Here is a 21,098-nt window from a genome sequence, read left to right on the forward strand (position 1 = left end):
GATCAGATCACACAAATTTTAGTGAAAATACTTTTTTTATTGACTTAACTTTTAGAAATAATATATTAGTCTTTCTCTCGAAAGCATGGGACACCTCAGAATGGTGATGTAATGAATAAAGTGCTTGTGATGATCATTTTCAGGAGAGCACTGAAAAACGGCCACAACCATTACAGTCAGATTAGTAATAACAAACATGTCTTCAGTGCAAAAGAATCACTAGATAACGTTTTAGAATCAACTTAGCTCTGGACAACCCACTGACTTTAGGCACAGAGAACTGCCTTTCATCTCCAAGAAAGGAACTTTCTCCAAGTGGATACAAATAGAAACACAGGAAGTGCACAACTTTTTCAAATTCTCTTAACAATAATGGCAAACATTTGGGACAATGCCTGCCTTTTGTAAACCAAACGTAGATGTTACACACACACAAACTAACATAACCTTTCCGCCAATTACAGAAATACTTTAAACAGGTTCATCCGAGTGGGTACATTTTCATTGAAATTACTGCAAGTTAAATACACAGCATTCCAGCTAAGAGGAACAGGGTAAGAGCCCCAAACAGGAAAATCCCATAGAGTTCTAATAAACAGCTAGCGCAAGACGACCAGCTATGCATTATTCTTACAGCAGAGTTGATGGAATGTGTCAAGGATTTGATTACAATAATAAGAGAAGTAAACATTCTTCAGTGTAAAGCAAAAAGACAGAATAACTCATGTTCAAGAACACAAAGACATCAGACACGTTTCTTTTTTCAAAACTGCCTTGAACAACAGGCAGCTTTTCAGTGCAGGCAGTTCTGAATTCAAGCATTAAATTTATCAAAACAACAAAAACAAGAATATACACAACACTGGTAATGGTGCGCATATTTGCAAAGCTTACACTGTCCACTACTGCTTGCTTATTTTTACAAGAGCTAACTTAGTACAAATGTACAGTGATGCAGGTGTATTGCAGTATTTTCCCCCATAAAAAGACAAAGACCCGTTTCAGTCACCTGGACTCATGGAGCAAGTAAAGGAAGGGACAAGACATTTCACACTGTTCACCGAACAGTAGCACAAATGTATACAACCAAACTGTTTTATTTTAGCTTGGATCTCAGTCCAAGTTCTTCTCAAAGGTCGCCATTATGTCACTCTGCATGGTCATGTCAATGACTCCTGACATCTAAGGAGAAAGGCATTAATAAGAAATTATTATTTATTCAGTCTTCCAACAACACATCACACCAAATTAATTACCAAATTAAAAATCAGGAAATAATCAGCTTGCATGAAATACTTACAGCCTCTCTCCGACGACGCTCCTGCTCTCTCTTTCGTGCCATCTCTCGCTCTCGGTCTACAGAGTTCTGTGGAAGAGAGCAGGCTTCAGGGGTATCCAAGATAGCCACCATCAGAGGCAGCTCTGCTAACTCCACTTCTGGCTTTGAAGGTTGGCAGTCCAGCTTTGTCTTCTGGAGCTGATGCACCTGACTAGAAATCAATAAAGGGCCACACTGTCAGAGTTCAACAGCGACACATTATACACCCTTCCTGTGAGTCTTAAAATTGAATATTGAAGAAAATTATTAAACAGCAACAAGGATTGAGATTAATTTATAACTAAATATACTGCAACACAAATAAAATACTGGAGTGGTGGCAGTGCATCTTACCAGGGCTACATGGGCTTCTACTCATTAAGAACCGGAAACGATAAAAACAAAACAAGATGCCAGAGGCAGGCTAGACAAAAGCTGATTCAATACAGAATAGTAATGCTCAGAATTGGTAATACAGAATTGGTAATAATTCATTGTCTTGCAGGCCACTCTCTACCCTGGTCTAGGGTATTTATGCAGGTTTGGCATAATTCAATGAGTTTTTAATTTATCAAACATGTAATTTTATTCTGTTTAGAGCAATGCAGCAGGTGCATGATGATGTGACGATGTGTGTGAATCCTCAATTATTGGTCAGGAATAAAATCTCATACTTGAAAACAAAATTAAAAATGATTTTAAATGATTATTTGATGAAGTGGTTAAAACATGTATACGGTGATATACAATTAAAAAACTAGCCCCCATGGAATCAGAATTCTCCTTATACCCGCTTTTGACTGTGCTGGACTTTTCTCTGCCAGCTTCCAACTGCAATTTACGAGCTCTCTCCCGTTCCTCTTTCTCCATGGCAACTTTACGGAACTGCTGGAAACTCTCCTTGGACGATTTAATGGTGCAAGGAGCCAGAGAAGCCATTTTCCCCAGACTTGTCCAGGAGTCTGCATTCTTCAGAACAAGATCCTTAAATACACAATGAAAGGGTTCAAGTTTAAAGATGGAAGACTAAGTTAATATTCGTTTAGCCTGGCATGCATGTACCCCTGTAAAGTGTCTTAACCTTTTTAGGCAAGTTGGTTTTGGCATCTTGAATGGATTTGAATAGTTCACTGCCATCATGCTTACCTCCTAGAAAACAAAAAATATCTCAGAAAAGCCACAGGACTCATTTAGAGGAAAACTCAAGAATAAATGCTGACCAGGCATGGATGATTCTTCCAGTGTCTCTAGGCAGCACTGCTCATCCCTCATACTGGTTACAGGACTCTCTGGCAGAGGTGACAACAACCTACAGTGCTAGGAGAGCGAGCGAGAGAGACATATGACAAAATCAGGCTCAACACAATTACAACACAAATGAAACAAAACTATATCACTCATTGGGAAACCCAAACAAAACAAAGTAAAATGCAATATTATTTGGCCCTTAAAAGAGAATACAGTACAGCAGTCTATCTGTACACAGTGACGGATCAAAAACTAAGAGCCACGTTGACCAGATACAGACTCTGTGGACATAAAACTCACTATAAAGACGGGCAGACACAGACAAACATGGCTGCCACAGGACCAGAGAACTCCGCTTCCTAACAGAATGCACAAAATACACGGACAATGTTTTATGGAAAAATGAAGTCCATACACTAGACGATTGAAAGTCTGTCAAACGATGAGAAACTGGCGTATCTGTTAGGAGAACACAAGGACTGCTGTGTGTTAGCTGCACAATATGTGTCTGCCTGTCACAACACAAGAGAAAACAATCATTCTGCCCTGACCTGATGTTTCCAATATATGTACATAACATTATATCCCTTTGCTACCCTGCTACTTACATGTATATTTTGCTTTTGTAAATCTTTGTTTTAACTATACTCTATTTCTGTTTTTATATATTTACATATATTATAAACCACTTTAAGTTGCACTACGTACATAAACTGCACTACATACTTCATTTTATTACGATTATTATCTTTTTTTTCGTTTGTTACATATTTGCACTATTTGTACGCAGCCCCGCTGCAAATTGGCAATACGAATGTACATTTTGTCATGCCAATAAAGCACCCTTAAAGCCACAATATGGAATATTTGGACCGCTAGATGGCACACTTTCGAAACAACAAAAGGCGACGCTAAATGACGTTATGTAGGAGAGTGGAATAATGGAACTTGTCGTTTTCACCATCCAGAGGCGTATAGAGATCGCCCATCATGTTCACGGACGAGGTAATGAATTAATTTTATTTTATGTCATCATAATGAATTAGCTTGCAAGAAACGTGGAATGTAATGCTACGTTAGCCCGTGACTGATATTGGACTTTGTCCATTGATTTGGTAGCGTAATGCTACACATTTTTACCTGTTTAAAACAGTCATACAGTCATCGTTTAAAAAGAAAATTGGAACAAACCCACAGCATTTACAAGTAACGTTATTGGCTACATATTATTGTGCGACATATACTGTATTTCATAGGGTAACTGCATTCATAACTATTCAAATAATCTGTGCATGAGTATTTCGTGTACAATAAAAAAATGTGCTTACCCGTCTATTAAAACACATGCAAGAGCAGAGTCTGTGTCGAGTCCAAGTTGGTCGCGAAGCTCTCTCCATTTAGAAAACACTTTTACTAATATTAAAAAGGATATTAATCCTCGTTTTATTTCTTTGTTTGTCCGAAAGCCTGCTTGCCTCATTTTGCCTACGTTTACACTTTTTTGGGTTTCCTTTACTCGCCAAAGAGTAATCGTGATCCATAATAACAGAACAACAGATGCTGCGTCCCAAATGCTGTATAACATTTGCGTGTTGCCGTAGTTTCTACAACCGGAAACTGGGGGTAGTGCAGAGAACCGGATATTAAGTCACTGATATGCGACAAATACAAAGGAGACAAGGGACGGGCCATTGTTTTAAATAGGAATTTCTCTGGATTTGCACATTCTTGGGAACATTTGGGATAATGCAAGTACACAACTGCATGAAATATATCATACTGTGCAAGTGATTTTTGGATAATTCATAACAAAATTCGTCCATACTGTGGCTTTAAATTGAAACTTGAGCGAGATCTCTTACACACAAATATTGTGTACTTGTCATTAATATGATATCTGTATTATAAGTAACTATGGTAAGAAAGCATCTGATAAAAATATATTGTGTTCCATTAACAAAACCTCATTTTCTTTCATACCATAAAAAAACTGCAACCTTGTTTAAAACATCCACCTAGTTCAACTTAAAATAAATTATTACCTCAAACTGTGAGCTGGAGGTAGGCTGTGATCCTATGACAGACATGGCTGTAGAAGGTGAGGTCAGTGGTGACAGAAGAGGGGGGACACCTGGATGAGAGAAAGAGAGAGCTTTATTTTCTGACAGTAAATAATAACCCTAGCTTTTCATCATGCAGTGCTGTTAGGGAGAGGAAGCAATGGCATGCCATGCAGCTGGGGAGTCAAATCAATGAAAAATGGTCAACAAAACACCAGTTAGGACAAACAAACAATGCTAGCCCACAATGGACAGGAAAAAGCTGCAGGGTCATTGTACATAATATTAATACAGCAGACGGCTGTAAGGCTGGCAAGCAAGTGTCAGTGATAGGCGGGCATCAGTACTTACACCAAAACGAACTCTTACCTTCCCGCTGAGACTTATTTGGAGGCTTTTCTGCAGCAGCAGGTGATGTGGAAACCTGAGAGTCGATTTGGTGAGGATATGGGGGGGAATGTGGAGGATCAAGTGAGGGACCACAGGACAATGGTGGATCTGCAGGAGGTGAGGCAGGTGTATGTGTGGTGATTGACATGGGGTAGCACGTGTGTGGGTCTGTTGTGGAGTCTTTACATGGAGAGCTGGAGAAAGTATTCAGTAAAACATAGGGTTCGTGGTCTGGAGGTAGGCTGCAAGGCAAGGAAGCGGTCCCGTTTTTACGAGGTAGCGGGGCAGCTTTGTCACTAGGTCTGGATGGCTGAGGCGGCAGCCAAGAGTGTAAGGCTGTCATGGAAAGTGGGTGGAGGGATGGACAGAAACGTGTTAAACTGATCACTCAAAGCTGCCAAGATCCATCTGGTCTTCAAATGCAAGATTTTAAGATGAGGCACACAAATTAAATCTAACTAAGGAGTATTGGACACATGATCCTCCTTTCAATTTGATACAAGATTTCAAAAGAAACTGTGCAACAATGTTCCTGTTTTTCATGTAATCATAGTATTGTAAAAACAAAATGTGAATAAAATGATTAACAATGGCACTGAGCCTAACCTGGGATTGCTGTGATGGTGTCTTCCGCATGCTGTTTTTCTTGCTGGGAGTTTGCCTCTGAAACTAGTGACGCTGGGTGAGACTTGATAACTGAGGCAGGTGACGGGTCCTTTACATCAGCAGCTGCCTGGAACAATGCCTGTTTGGGGAAGGGGGACAATGGGGCAATATTTCACTCAAGAAAAATCTAGCATGAAGTGAAGTGAAATGCTCCATGTGCCATCAAAGATTAACGAGTGGGCCATTTGATGCGTTTTATCTTTCATTGGCTTGTGTGCTTTTTACCTCGTTTTTAATTTTGTTGGTATGGCCTGGGGCTTTTCTTTGCTTCCTCTTAGATTTCTGTTCTGCAAGACACGCACAATGCACACTGCAGTCATTTCTACTTACTGAAAAGGCCAACCCCATCCCATATGCATTTCTGCTGGCTGACTCATCTTATTTGAACTAATGAAAATACAAACTGTATATGCAATTTAAGGCCTGTTGTTTAAAATATCTATTTGCTTTCTTCAAAGCAACCGATTATTCTTGGGAACTCCGAAAGATTCATTCACTGTCAGAATTGAGTACAAGTACAAGTGCACATTTTTTAGAACGGTGTTTTGTGATGATTAATAAAACAAGGAGGGATGACAAGGCAAATAAAACACATTCATCTTATATTACAACAACTGCCTATCAAATTCTGTTTTATTAAATCAATGAGAATCAAACATCAAGATCAATGGATAAGTTAACACCTCTTTAGGAAAACAAAATTCACACATTACACAAAAATGCAATGGCTGTAAAGCAGAACAGGTGGTAGTCTTATGACAGCTTTGTTTGGCCCTACCTTCCTTGTTCCTGAACTACAGTTTACAAACTATTACCATAACAATTGTATGCTTTAAAATGTATTGGAGACTATTGCAGATACACATCTCTGTATAACCAAAAGTATAAGAAGTATAAGAAGTAAAACTACAAAAGTAATGCAACAGTAATGGTTCAGTGCAGCAAACATAGACCAGATGAAAATGTTACCATGGAATAAAGACATGACCAGCACTGTTCTCTTCTTAATAAAGAAATCCTATATTTCATTAGCAACAACTCTTTCTTCTACACCTTTACAAAACTTATTCTTGTATTAAAAAATCCCAGCGTAACCCCAAACTAGGAGCCAGCTGGTCTCAAGCTTATCTCAAACTACAGCCCCAACATTAAGAAGTGATTGTGATTAAAAAAACATTAAATAACAACAAATAAATAGCATCAAGGCAAAACTAGAGACAAAGTGCAAGAGAAAAAGAAATGTGACAATGAGTTGTTTTGCATTTGAAGCCAAAAGTGCAAAAACTGTTTTTTTAATCACAAAAATAATCAAAATACAAGGACAAGTAGTGGGGAAAACAACACACCAAATGGTTTAATATACAAAGAAAACATAACAGTGAACCTGAAGTATTTGCTTATGGTGAAATAAGTGAAAGAGTTTTTATTGTTGGGACAAGGGCACATGACCAAATAATGTTTTTTTAAAAATGTTCAGCATTAGTGGCCAAATAAGAGCGGGCTAGAGGCTGACATGAAAGACAGTGAGTAAATGGGTTGGAGAATAGGTGTGGAGCAGCTAACCTGAATCAGAGTCACAGCTATCAGAAGTGCTAGAGTCAATACTACTGCTGTCAGAGCTGGATGAACTGCTGCTGCTCTCACTCAGACAAGACGGACGTGTCATGTCTTTCAACTCGCCCTCATCTTCAACTACACCACACAAGCAGAATGAAAAATATAGATTCCACATCGGTAAAACTATACTGTTAAGTGTCAGATGCTGACTGTTGCATGTATATTTGTTAATCAAAAAAAATAAAACGACTTACTCTTGGCCTTTTTATTACAGTTTGGATCACCAGATGTGTTCTGCAGCTCCTTCCCCGTTTCCTTCTTTTTAGAATTCTTTTGGTTCTTCTTTCCTAAAAAGGTAAATGGATTAGCAGATCAACAGATTATTCTGGTATCTTATATCCTATTTATTCAATTTAAAATCTTTATTCAATTCTCAGTTTTAATCAGAGGGTGTATTAGGCCCTTAAAGTCTCTTCAAATAGCGCAAATTTAATTTAATTTCTACACAAAACAATTACCTAGTTATAACACTTATATTATTATTTGTATTCATAACAACATCTGACTTGGAATCTACACTTTTGGTGAGAGAAAAAACACAACATTTCACTAAAATTCAATAAAATTTAAGGACGATACATTTATACTATATTACTATATAGTAACCAGTGTTTCTTAATTTCCGTCCTCGCGTAACACTCTCTCTACAACGTGTCCCAAAATGAAACGCTGTTAATAATACTCACGGTCGGTTTCTTTTGTTTTTTTCTGAAGGCAAGTCATAACGTAGCACTCAAGAGCTCGAAGAGTTGAAGGTTTGAGTGTCTCAAAGTCAATCTCAATCTCCTCAGGGTCTGTGTCTCTGAGCATAGGCTCTCTCGCCTTGATGATGCTCACTACTTTGCCAAGCTTGTCTCCAGGTAGCTTGTTAATATCCAGACTCAGTCGCCGTTTTTCTTCATAAGACATGGGCAAAACGTTTTTCTCCTCTTCAGACTCAAATGCTTTGCTTTGCTTGTTCCGCCTGTGAACAGCAGTGCCATGTTTTTTTTCTATTGTGCCTCACGGTATAGAACTATATAAGCGCATTCAACCAGGCTTTTACTGTCCACTATATGAATTGCTTTTTGCAATAGGATAAAATTGTGAATGGATTTAATGCAAACAGCCAGATTTAAGTTGTGAAGGTATTTTAATTGTGCACACACGGAAAACATATTTTCTTACCCTGATGACTTGCTGCTGCTTGACCTTTTCTGCATTTTGACTTGTTTCTTCATTTCTTCACCTTTTCGCTTGCAAGACTCTTTCTCTTTCCTCCTCTTCTTCTTGGACTTCTCCTTTTTTTTTGGTTTCAGGAGGGGCGTCTGGGTCAGTAATTGCAGTTGCTCTCGTACAGCTTTCAACTGGTAAGTAAAGAGAAAAACGGACTGATAAATTTTGTTTATATAGTTTTGTTACAAAACTTAAGTCATCTTAGTGAGCTGCCTACACATAACCACTGGTATTTAAGGCCATTTAAAACGCCATGGGGGAAATGACAAAAACATCTAAAGTAACTATAACAAGTATACCTTTTGTATAAATTTATATGGTATTGTGCAATATTTCTCAAAATTCACAACCCAGGATAATTAAAATGCCTGTGGTCTGCCCCGTGATGCCTTAAATGCTTCTTCTCTAGGCAGTTTATAGGTTTTGGAACAGAACATGGGATGTCAACACAGTGGTTAAATGTCTTACCTGTTCTTCCAGGCTAACGAGTCTCTGAGCTCTCTCCTCTTCACCTTCAGAGTCTGAAGTGTTATCTGACGGAGATGATGATTCACTGTCACTGCTATCAGAGCTGGACTGACTTGGAGCTCTTTCCACTCTCTTCTTCTTCATCGTGTTCTCACTAGTCGGAGCTGCATTTCTTGGTTCATCAGGAATCTTAGAGAAGCGAGACTCAAAAACATCCTGGGTAAAAAAAGGCCAGCATGTACCTGTTAGACTACAATATCTGAGCAACATGCCTATTATGCATCTACAAACAAGAAATAAATACAAAAAAGGCTTTTTAAAAATGACCAATCCACCTAAATCACATACCTGGAGTTTCCTTGCCATGGCCACAACCTCATGGGCAGGTGGATTGTATTTGTAGCAGTTTGAAAACATGAGCCGCATATCTGCAGCGAACTGCAATGCATCTGTATACTCACGGGTATCCAACTTTTTCTGTAAGTAAAAATAACAACCTAGCTATTACACATCAAACAATATTTGTAAACAAAGATCCAATTACATTTAGAAATAAGGATTTCTTTCTTGCAGACTACTCACTTTAATGGTACTCATATCCATCGGCTGGTGGATGATTTCACGATAGTCATGAAGGCCTAGAGCCTCAGCATCCACAGGCTTATAAAAAGCCCAGGCGTAAGCTGAATACTTTTTAGAAAACATCTCTTTTAGGATGGCATTGCAGTATTTGAGTCTCTCTGAGAGTTTGGTCCTTCTGCCCAACTGATGTTGTGGTGTTGATTCAGGAAGGTCTTTACAGGGGGCTTTAATGGGTCGGCCACTGCCTCGCCTTGAAAGTATTTTAAGGGCTTTTGGTTCTGTTACACAAGGTGAAGACTCGCAGATAGTGAAGGAAGAAGCAGAAGGGGTTGTGGTGTCTGCTTTTCTTTTCACTCCATTTTTTAACTAAAAAAAAAAAAACACATTTATACATAATTAAAATGTAAAAAGTAATTATATCCGAGGTAAAACTAAGCTATTTTGATCCAAAACAAAATCTAATAAACATTCTAAAACACATAAATGTTCATATCATGTCTCTGTACCACTTTGTTACTGTACTTTAATGGCACTGCAGTAATAAAGAAAATGCAGATGGTGTGAGTGCAACTTACTTTGGTTGTGAGCTGAGCAGACAGAGGAGTGGAGGGAAGTGTATGCAAAGCATCAGGAGGGATGACTGTTACTGTCTGTTGGAAGACCACCTCAGACACAGGCGACTGCGGCCTCATCTTTAGCTCTGACAGAATATAGAAAGATAATATCAAAGATGAAACATATTGTCGCCACTTGAAACAAAGCTGAAAAAAGCACAGCATTAAAAGGTTAATACCGGCTAAAGCCTTCCTTCCTCCTTTGAATGGAGCTTTAATGGTCAGAGCGGAGACCTCAAACTCATCCTGAGGCATTTGTGCCACCTTCTCCAAGAAAAGCTTCTCAAGGGCTTGTGCCATCAGAACAATATCATCTCCTGGCTAAAACCACACAACAAAAATATTATTATACGAAACCTTCGTACTGAAGTAACATTTTCTAAAATGAAAGCAGAGTTCTCACCCGATTGTACACATAACAGTTTGTGAACATGGTGTTGAAGTCTTCAACGCATTCCATTGCCTTCCAGTAGTAACTGTTCTCGAGCCGCTTTTTTACGGTGCCCAAATCCATTGGTTTTTTGATAATTGCATAATAATCCTAAATATAGTATAGAACATAGAAAATATTGAGAGTGACCATGTACACCACAATGCAAACTTATTAATGACAAAGTTAACTTTACATCCCCAAGGTGTGCATAAAATAACTTTTAATTACATGTAACATTTTAAACACCTTCAGCACTTTCCAAATTTGTTAGAATTTCAAAATAAAAGCAGACCAGTATGAGACTTACAGGCAAATGAAGCCTGACTGCATCCACAGGCTGTCTGAAAGGCCAGGAGAAGTGATGTCTCCACAGGGACTTCATCGCCACTTTTTCTAGATACTGCAACTGGTTGGTGAGACGGCCTGGCTTTTTGGGGTTCTTGAACTCAGGGGGAGGGGGATTTCCATTCATTGTGAAATTCTGTGGGGGTTTCACATCAGACATGTCTGAGCTCAACCAGGGACTGACAGGTGAAGAAAGGATTTTTGCAGATACGCCTGGGCAGCTCTGCAGGCATTACACAGCCACTGTCTGTGCCACTGTAAACAGGGAGAGCAGTGTCAAAATCGGCATTCCATTCACTGCTGTTTATTATCTGGATCTGGGGGGAAATCAGAACAAGCAGTCCCAATCTGAACCACAATCGTGACGACTTTAACTTCAGATGCTTTTTGATAATGTGCATCAAAAACAAAATATTTTTTAGAGACATGTCATACTCCCGAAAGTTTAAGGAAATCCTGGTTAATGAAATACGTCACCAGAGCCATCAACTAGGGCAGACTATGCACCGCCCTCTGCTGTCTAATGAACAGAACATTTCCGTACACAAAAGACATATTTATGACATGCACCACTACTCTTATTTAACAAGAACGACTTGATAATACCGATTTTTTTCTGAGCCGCCACATAGAACTTGCAGGCTCCATTATTTATGATATCACTTACCCAACCTGAAGATATCACACTCAGCTCTTTTTGCCCATACTCAAAAACGTTTACAAGTTACATTGATCATTCGGTGTGCTTTATTTAAAAAATAATTCACAAAAAATAAATAAAACCTATAAATAGCCCTGAGGACTTACAAACGTCTGTATACAATATACAAAAGAAATTGTGGAAACAGTACATTTATTTTTTTAAAGCTATACAGAAATTGCACAACATCAGAAAGTCAAAACACTTATAAATACACATAAATAAAAAATATATAAATTATGGAGGGATGAGGAGAGGTTAAATGAGTGTCCGTTTTCATTAAAAAATGTTTACTTGGAAGAAAAGAAACAATTTCAAATAGTGCATTTTTATTTTCTAACAAAGTTTATAATTACAATAGTTACGCTGTTACAACTTATTAATGACCAATTTGAGACAATTGGACGTTTGAGACTGCGAGAAATAACATTCGTCTATTCCGACCACTACGTATCAAATGTCAACAAAATCAAGATATTAATAGTACACATGACACTAAGGGTGAAAAAATATAGTTCACAATATATACATATATTTTGATCTAGCTTTATGCAAGAGCCCTGCGTTACATAAACCCTATGACCTCTTAGGAGTGACGCAATGCCAACACCCGCCTAAAAATTAAGGCCACAAAAATGATACGTCTGCAATCAGTTATGGGATTCTCCGGGACAATATCCAACCCCAAAACACACATTTGTGTAGTTAACATTTAACGTGACAAGGCAGAGACTGTTTACATGAAATAATCGATAATAGTGTTAGCAAGCCTCAAGTCACAAAATGGCGCCTGGCTAGTTTTAGCACAACTAACCAAAGATTACCCCGCCCCGTCAGATGCTGGCATTGTGCTCAGTTACAGTCCCTCCCCTAACCAATCCGCCAGCTAAAGGCAGCCAGCTCAACGTGGTCTCAAAATTTTACCTTTCCGTCTCTGGCACAAACAAAGAAATCTTAAACTGCCGAACTGAGACAGACGCTGCAGTGCCGGAGAAGCTCTGTTGGAAAACTTCACCAATCGAAGGATGTTGTTGACTCTTTTGCGCCCGGAAAACCCCTCGATAGAGACTACTTATTTTTTTATATATATATATTCGTCAACGCGAACAGAACAGGCTAGCGTCATTTATCATTACACGACTAAAAGGACTGTTTCTTTGAAAGGATAGTCATCAATGGCGGACGTCTCGCACAGAAACCGCCTGGTATTTATACCCTCCTGCTGAAAGCGTGCGATCCAATTGGATGAGACCTCTCACGTGCTCCCTTGTCCATAGCGCTTTAAACAAAAAGAAAGTAGTGCTTTAAAATATATTTAATAAAAATGCGTCTTTACTTATTACCCTTTATATCTTCGAAAAGAGAGAGTTGAACACCTCTTTACGCGACGGACAGACGAATCTGTAAAGCAGAATAGTACGTCAGAGTATTTTTTTTATGTGCGACATAACTGGTCTCCGGACATCACATGACCCTTCTAGAACATTCGGTCGATCCCTCTAACTCAATTCCCCTCTTTAATGTCTGTTAAATTGTTACATTGTGGCTCTTTTCCGTTGGTTTGGCTGTCAGCCTCTGTCGAGTGTTGAACACCGGTCATCTCATGAGCCTGAAAATTCTCACAAAGAAAGCTATCGTATGAAAACGCACTGAGTACAGCTGAGGGGAGGCGAGAACCGGCATGCGCGCATGCGCTCAGTATTAACCGTGATTGGACACACATTTGACGCACAGTTGACGCCGTATATTTCTTTTGTGTAGATTTTAAGATATTATGTATTATTAACTTTTTGTTTTAGTCTTGAAATAGCTTTATTTAGTTTAGTTACCGATACTGTAAAATGATGTGCAAATATTATTAGGAAACGTAGGTCTATAGGAATAAACAAGTTGTAGTACCAGTGTGTAGTAAAGTATGTACAATTATTGGTTGTCAATACTTCCAACTATAAATGCTCCCTATAAGAAACATTAATTTAATGAAAGGGGCTTTTCTCAAGAAGTGCAAAATGGATTGGGTTTCGTTAATGTTTTCCCCCGTTCCCCAACATGATTCGAAAGAAACATTCCACAAGAGGGCAGCATACGCCCTAAATGATTTTGGTTGGACGAAATCTGTTATTACGTCGAATGCCCTTGCACTTAGCCTCTAAAAATGTTTACATACAATAACTCTTAAATTACCACATATACTGATGTGTACACATGTATTTGCACATTTATTTATATTTTTTATAAATTATTTCTCTATATATTTATAAATATTTAGATAGATCAAGTATTGATTTTTTTTAAATTTTTACTTTCAGAGAGATTAGGATCAATAAACAGCTAATGTTTTTCTATATACTTTGTTTTTCATTTTAATACGAATGTGTGGTTGGATGAGGGTTTTTTCACCTGTCATGGAACCACCACAATTTTATTTGCACATTCCACAAATGTTGTCATAAACATGTTTGCTTGCACATGTCTGTGCAATACAAAGTAGGCTAATACTTAAAATATGGAAAATTATGTGACAATAACAACATTTAATACAGTAAAAATATGTATTCTTGAGATGTTTTCTTTATTGTTGTTGTAGTTGTTTGTTTGTTTGTTTTGTTATTTTTAATTCTTATTTACGATTTAAAATGAAACTGTTAATACAAATGGGTTTTTTTGACAAATATATAGCAACATATGTAGAACAAAGGAAATAAAATTAGGGCAAAAGATTCATGTTCAGGACTAGATTTCATCACTTCTCTTTGCATCTATGCATACGCTTTGAGTAGGCCTCGTTCTGAGGCATAAATATGTATGAGAAGGGAAATGTGACACAAACTCTCTGAGTACATCTTCATTGACACTCAAAAGCTGCATATCAATGTTTTCATGAAGACAGCAAGAAGCTCCAAAACAAAGTTTTCCTTCTTGCAAGGGGGCTGTCTCATTAGTCGCAAATCACGTCTCTGACATTTACACTGTAAGCAGCAGTAAGGCATTTCCATTCCTTTAGAACAGAGGAGAACATTTCAGTCAGACAACATAAGTCTGTTTGTTCAGGAAAACAAGACAGGAAAGGAGACAGCAGCAAGAATATAAAAACACACACACAAATAAAAAAGCAAACAAATCAACCCTACTATAGCAAATAAACCAAAACATGTATCCATGAATTGCCTGAACTCTTAAACTGTAGTGGCGTTTGACTAAATAAGGTTTCTTTCTTTTAGCTAAAATATGTTTAAAGTTAATTGAAAAGCCTTTATGTGTATTTAAATAAACACTACATTAAATGTATAAGATGCCATCATTGATATTCACATTTACATTTAGTCATTTAGCAGACGCTTTTATCCAAAGCGCCGTACAAAGTAGGGGAATACAATAGAAGCAATTTGTGCAACAAAAGATGTTATTCAATGTAAAATGAAACATCTATTGGGCTAACTATGGACCACTACTTTTGAAGCTTCATTGTCAGGGGATAGTTTTTATTTAGTTCTTCTCCAAAACAAAAATGTATTGCTAAATATTGGAGTCATCTGAAGACCATCTTTTAACAAAATAGAGCTGAAGGAGAGGAATGTCAAATCATTGTCAGGTCAGCTTACCTTTTGCCTTGAATTAAAGCATCTGCCATGACAGTTATAAAGCTATCACCAAAATGTTTAACAGATAAAACTCATACTGTGAAAAAAATCTGATTTATCTTGATTTATTTAGCTGAACAAGCTTTTTATGTAGTTTTGAAAAGCAGGCTTATTTATTAAAGAATAACAAAAAAATAAATGAACAAGCTGACAGGACTTATTTTGTAAACGTAGTCATTTAATTGCATGTCAGTCTATTTCATTTAGCATGTTACCAAGACATTTGTCTAAAAAATGCTCTTTTTGTTGTTGTCTGTATTGAATTTAGGTTCTGAACTGAAGATTTGCCATGCTGTAGATTAAGATCTTGGCCGGGTCGGAGTATTTGAATTAATTTTTATATAAAAAACTAAATCGATGAAATTATGTTGTTAGTATGTTAGCCACACAATTAAGTAACTGTAAAATGTGACACCCTTACAACAAAGATGTTTTCATTATTGAGCATTACATAGGTTAAGGCTATATGAAGCAATGCCAAGGACATGTTTCCAGTCCAGAATGCATGTACTGATAACACGAATGCAGTTAGTCGCTTTGGATAAAAGTGTCTGTCAAATGTGCATGTGTAAGGCCTGTTTGTGCAAATGAGAAATGCAACAGTATTACAACTATTACAACTATGACATACTGCATCTAAAGTTACTTACAATTTTTTTAATACTGTAATGTAAATTAATTTAAAGACTACACTAAATATTAATAGTAAATATTAGATAATAAATTAAATATTATATTATATTCATTGCCACAAATGCATTTTTTTAATTAACATGGAGGTGATCAAACTTATCATAAATACAACGTATAACAATATAACATTTAAATGATTATCATTAATAATAGTATTATTATTGTATAGTGCTCAAGTGGTATGACTTCAGGAGGTGATGGTTTTCAAACCCACTTCATCCTCTTATTTGTCTTGATGGATGTGAATCGCAGCCTCCTCCTACTGGCCCCTCCCACTGAAACACTCACAGAAACACACCGAACGCGGGAGAGGTATTTAAAACTTTTTAAGATCTGTCACCGTCACTGTCATCTCGAAAACGGTCGTATTTGTCAGTATATTAATTAATACACCAACAGAAGATTTTGCACCGGTCGTTTCTTGAGTCAGCCGAAGGAAACGTTATTCCGTAAAGTCACCAAGAAAGTTCTTGAGCGTTACTGAAGATTCGCTGGTATGTCACTTTGTTTTTGTTGAAGCTTTTGTGTTAAATGTGTATCTTGTGTTTATTAAAAATGACTCAGGGTCGTTGTAAAGAGATAGTTTTCAAACATGTTTACAATATCATGCTCGCTTCATGAAACAGCGCATGCACGTTTCACAGCACGCTGAGTATCTCTCCTCCGCTTCGTCTTCATTGCAATCTTAGCAACAAAATTAGAACTGTTCGATCGTTACCGTATTGCTTACACTTTGACAACGTGCCTGACGCAAAAGCTTAACTTTCTGCCACTGCACAGTGCACACAGATCAGTGTAGAATAAACCCCGCTGGAGCTAAACAAAAGTCAGCTTTTAAAAAAAAAGAACTAAACACTTTTGTTTGGGAAGCATGCATGGTCTTACGTAGATGTTTTGATGTGGTCCTGATGAGCTGTGAAAGTGATATGATTGAACTGTGATGACTTGTGACATCTGGGTGCAGTTGGGTTTTATCCAGCAGCAAGCTTTTAAATAATTCTGTTAATCATAAACATGTCTTCATCAAGCCCGGTATTTCAGGGTGAGTGCACTGCCCTACACAGAAATTTAATCGAAATGAATGTACATAACACTGGAGGTACTGTACAGACATGGTGTGAAGTCTCTTGCAATGTGTGTAAAGAGAAAACCTATTAGTTTCACATAGTATAAATGATAAAAAATTTAGAAACATTAACATTACAAGGAGTCTGTTAGAAGAAGCCTTGATGATGTCTTTGATATTATAAGGGAGACTTATTTGACAGATCACTGTTACTCTTTCTACAGACCTGTCTGTACTGACAGCTACTAAACTGTTGCCATGAACATTACAATAAGAATACCATATCATCATATCTGAGTAATGTCTTGTGTTTTATATGCCTTTCAATGTGCATCAATCATTTTCAATGGGAGCATCATTCTAGATGACATCCTTATGAAAATACATTATTTTTATATGCATTCTGCATTAATGTGTTCACTTTTTACTTTGGTATTAAATATGAGCAACTGGATGTTTCACAGACAACATCCCGGTTGTTACATTAGTTCAAATGGTGTGGTTATTGAAGAGAATACTTTCACCAGATAACTCAGAATGTGGCTTGTTGTGACACTTCATCTAACCTAATTCATACCATGTTCATGATCTACTTAGTTACACATTCACAAAACTAATGCTGAAGTTGAGATCTTTTGCTTTAACGCTCTTTTAGTATTGGTGCATGGTTGATACCTTCTGGGGAATTTGCTGTGGGTTCCAGTCAAACTGTTCATGCATGTCAGAAAAGCGATAATGTTTCCAAGTGTCTTTTGAGAGAAAATGAATGTTTGCTGTGGTTATTGGGTAGTAGTGTATGATGTGAGAAACTAATCAGATCTCTCGAAAGTACTGTCAATAAATGTTTGTTCGTACAGCATTTCTGAGGTGGGAGGACTGTGGATGTGTCGTGTTTTATGAAGACTATAGACATATGACTGCTGTCTGAGTCAAGACTTTCTTGACAGGTCAGTTCAGGTCCTCAGGGTTAGAGATGCCTGCTCGCTTATTGTACTTTAAAAATCTCAATGATAGAGGGAGGCAGAAAATGTTGTGGCTGTCTGGGTGGTACTAAATTAGTACACACAGTTCACTAGATTAACAGTAGTTTTTGTCATTAACATATTTGCGCCCAGTGGGCATTGTTGGTATCACTGATGATTCATTACAAGAGAGGTGCATGAGTAAAGGTTGCATGTTAATACAAGTGTGTTTGTGTGTCTGATGGGACTCACAAATACTGTAGAGGTCGTTCTATGTAAAAGTATTGGGCACTGGAAGTATGTGTGTTCTGTGGTCTTAGTGGAGGACATGAGGTGTGATGGTTGTGTGCATGCTGTGGGATTTAGGGTGATAAAGATGTAAAATTGGTCCCGGTCGAATAGATTGATCAGTCTGAAAATTACTGTTGGAAGTAATGGTTTTGTTTGAGTGCAGCTGGCCACTTCATGTCCCCAGTGTGTCATTGTTTGACACGTGGCCAACATTGCAGCCAACATTTGGGGTGAAGAGAACATCCTCCATTATAAACATGTCAAAGTTGACTGCATCATTACTCAATTACACAAACGTGCAAATAGGAAACCACACTCTGTCTAAAGAAAAAATTCTTTGCAATTCGATAAGGGTAAGGGTTAAGAAACGTAAGACGCCGAACACCAAGTAGACTAACAAACCAGCTAAAAGGTATAGTTTTAGCCCAAAATAAAAATTCTGCCATCATTTTATGGATGTGACAAAAAGGAAAACCGTTTTTGAGAGATTTGAAGATTTCTGTGAACTAAAAACTCAACAAATAGAGAAGGGATGCCTCTTCATAGAACACAAAACAGTTATATTTTAATTTTCATGTGCCTATTTATGAGGAATATGTATCATTATGGATGTGACAATTCTGAAAACTTACCTGACTATAGAAAATCATTACATTTGGCAGATGCTTTTATCCAAAGTGACTTACATTACATTATACTATACATTTGTATTAGAGTATGTGTAATCTCTGGGATCGAACCATGACCTTGCTGTTGCTAGCACCATGCTCTAACCACCGAGCTACAGGAAAGCTGTCATGCTTTAAAAATACAAGCAATGCTTTAAAACCTTGTTGACATCTGTCAGAATAGTAAAAACTTCATTAAAAAAAAATTAATTTATAAAACTTCATTTATTCATGGTAAGGTTGACATCTGCATGGAATTGCCCATTTAATAGTTTTAACTTCTCAGTGAAGTGGTTCTCTGTGTTCGAGCCAGGGCTGCAAAATAAACCATATGATGTTAGCCGCTCCACCTACACAGTAACAGTGAGGATTTGCTACTTATTATGTTCAGTCTGGGGTCTGCTGCCGTCGATTTGCTAATGACTTTTCCAGGTTGTGGCTGTGTTTTATTGAACTATATCTTTCTGCCTAAAAGACTAAGACACAGTCTTTCAGTAGGAGTCACATGAGGTGATTGCTCTCACAACACAAACAAACTCACTTTATTATATGTTAAAGGAGCGATGAATTAAGACATCAATTTTAACCCGTGCTTTTGTTATATAAGAGGGAATCTATTCAAGCAAGTGTCAGAACTGATAATGCCCTTGTTACTGAGATTACAACTGTTATTGACACCAAGCCCAGCGAACGCCAGGTCCTGGAATGCACCTATCTATGACGACGTTGATAGGTTGAACGCCACCTCCACAGAAGAATAACAACGACTACTTCTCTAGCCCCGCCCCACTGGTTCGCGCATGACAGTACTAAAGTAACACAAGTTGCGTAGAACCAGATAGAGCGAGCAAGCAATAAACATGCCGTTAAAGATCGCAAAATATTGTGCAGTCAGTGCCTGGTTGTAGAAGAATGCAGTCGCTGCATAACCTTCCTTCGGATTCCGACATTAGTAGTGCGTGGTTGAAGTTTATTTTTAAAGACGTTCCAGCTCACGTGGATAAAACATTAGGCCATGAACACACTTGACATCTTTTTTGACACTTTTTAGTAAAAAGAAAAGCTGGCAGCGTTTGTGCTTGAAGGCAGCTCAGCACACAAGATTCATATAGGCAGAGTAACGGCAGTCTATTTGAATTATAAACAGAGATCAGATCGTCTTTGCAAAAACCAGCTACATATTTTAAAACTACAGTACTAATTTCTCGCTAGAAATGCGATCGAAAGTTATTAAAGGTGAAAAATAAACTTTAATTCATAAAAAAATATGTTCATTAAAACCGAGCGTTTGTCGAGTTGGCCTCAAAACCCGGGTAGAAAATAGCCTATTACTTATTGATTTGGATGTTTTTTAATGTAAAAACAACGCGAACATCATAAGTAGACCTCATACAACAGTGTAAAACAATAAACAAGCCTAGTTCATGACACCTTTAAAAGAGTCACAGACTTGCCTGCATACCTGTAGCTGAAATTAATGAAAGTTTCCACTGTAGCAACTGTGATATGCTTTTGGTTGACATACTTAGGTAGTGTATAGGTAGCACCCACATTTTCTAAGCATCTTTAGAGGATTTTCTGTTGCTACAGTCAAAAATAACATTGTATAACATATCGTAACACCTATGCACACTTAAACATATACCATATACCCATTGTATGTTTCTTTTTGTTTTTGTGTTCACACATTGTCTGTTGTTATTTTTACGTGTTTTGTGTTACGGCCATGTGTGCTTTAATGGATTAAAACATCATCAGTATGTCATGATCATTTCTGTTACCATGTGACCTTAACCCATGACAGGTTTTGCATGGCTTACCTGTGATGCTGACGTAGTGGCATGCTTTCAGTGATTGACCTCTTAGCAGTTTGTGTGCAGAAAACATTTGGAAATCAGCAATAAGTAATTAAAAATTATTTAGTACATTTAAATGAAAAACACAGGTTTGTGTATATTTTCGTTGCAAAGGCTTGACTTTTATTTGTGCTTTAAATTGCACATATAAAGTGATCAGCATAACCTTTGAAATGATTAACTCCATTAGTGAAATTCAACCGACTGGATTAAGCATAGCCTTCTTTCACCCATCCCTCTCTCCCCCACGGCTATTCACATCTGC

General features: G+C 37.6%; 2 protein-coding genes across 5 annotated transcripts in view; one reads left to right on the forward strand and one right to left on the reverse strand.

Annotated features, from left to right (window-relative positions):
• Position 1: 1 nt before the first annotated feature.
• On the reverse strand, positions 2 to 13,328 carry brdt (bromodomain, testis-specific). Of its 4 annotated transcripts, XM_057337358.1 has the most exons (22): positions 13,033 to 13,325; positions 12,581 to 12,935; positions 10,919 to 11,211; positions 10,582 to 10,719; positions 10,358 to 10,499; positions 10,140 to 10,264; positions 9,565 to 9,930; positions 9,331 to 9,459; positions 8,983 to 9,198; positions 8,467 to 8,645; positions 7,986 to 8,263; positions 7,494 to 7,586; positions 7,246 to 7,374; positions 5,908 to 5,969; positions 5,623 to 5,761; positions 4,996 to 5,352; positions 4,609 to 4,697; positions 2,539 to 2,635; positions 2,400 to 2,467; positions 2,109 to 2,302; positions 1,301 to 1,490; positions 2 to 1,182 (listed from the first exon to the last, which is right to left on the reverse strand). In XM_057337358.1, exons 3-22 carry the CDS (start codon positions 11,114 to 11,116, stop codon positions 1,114 to 1,116), a joined length of 3,258 nt encoding a protein of 1,085 aa, XP_057193341.1. In that variant the 5' UTR covers positions 11,117 to 11,211; positions 12,581 to 12,935; positions 13,033 to 13,325; the 3' UTR covers positions 2 to 1,113. The 4 variants fall into 4 exon arrangements, with proteins under 4 accessions (XP_057193341.1, XP_057193344.1, XP_057193340.1 ...); XM_057337361.1 differs by having other exon boundaries at positions 4,996 to 5,124; positions 10,919 to 12,935; positions 13,033 to 13,328; XM_057337357.1 differs by having other exon boundaries at positions 10,919 to 12,935.
• A 2,929-nt stretch (positions 13,329 to 16,257) lies between these two features.
• Positions 16,258 to 21,098, forward strand: part of tgfbr3 (transforming growth factor, beta receptor III) — a 113,581-nt gene continuing 108,740 nt past the window's right edge. The window contains exon 1 of the mRNA XM_057337362.1: positions 16,258 to 16,484. The gene's annotated coding sequence lies outside the window, so the exon portion shown is untranslated. The remainder of the gene's footprint in view (positions 16,485 to 21,098) is intronic.

This window comes from Triplophysa rosa, linkage group LG7 (assembly GCF_024868665.1).
Source record: "Triplophysa rosa linkage group LG7, Trosa_1v2, whole genome shotgun sequence".
Classification (NCBI taxonomy): domain Eukaryota; kingdom Metazoa; phylum Chordata; class Actinopteri; order Cypriniformes; family Nemacheilidae; genus Triplophysa; species Triplophysa rosa.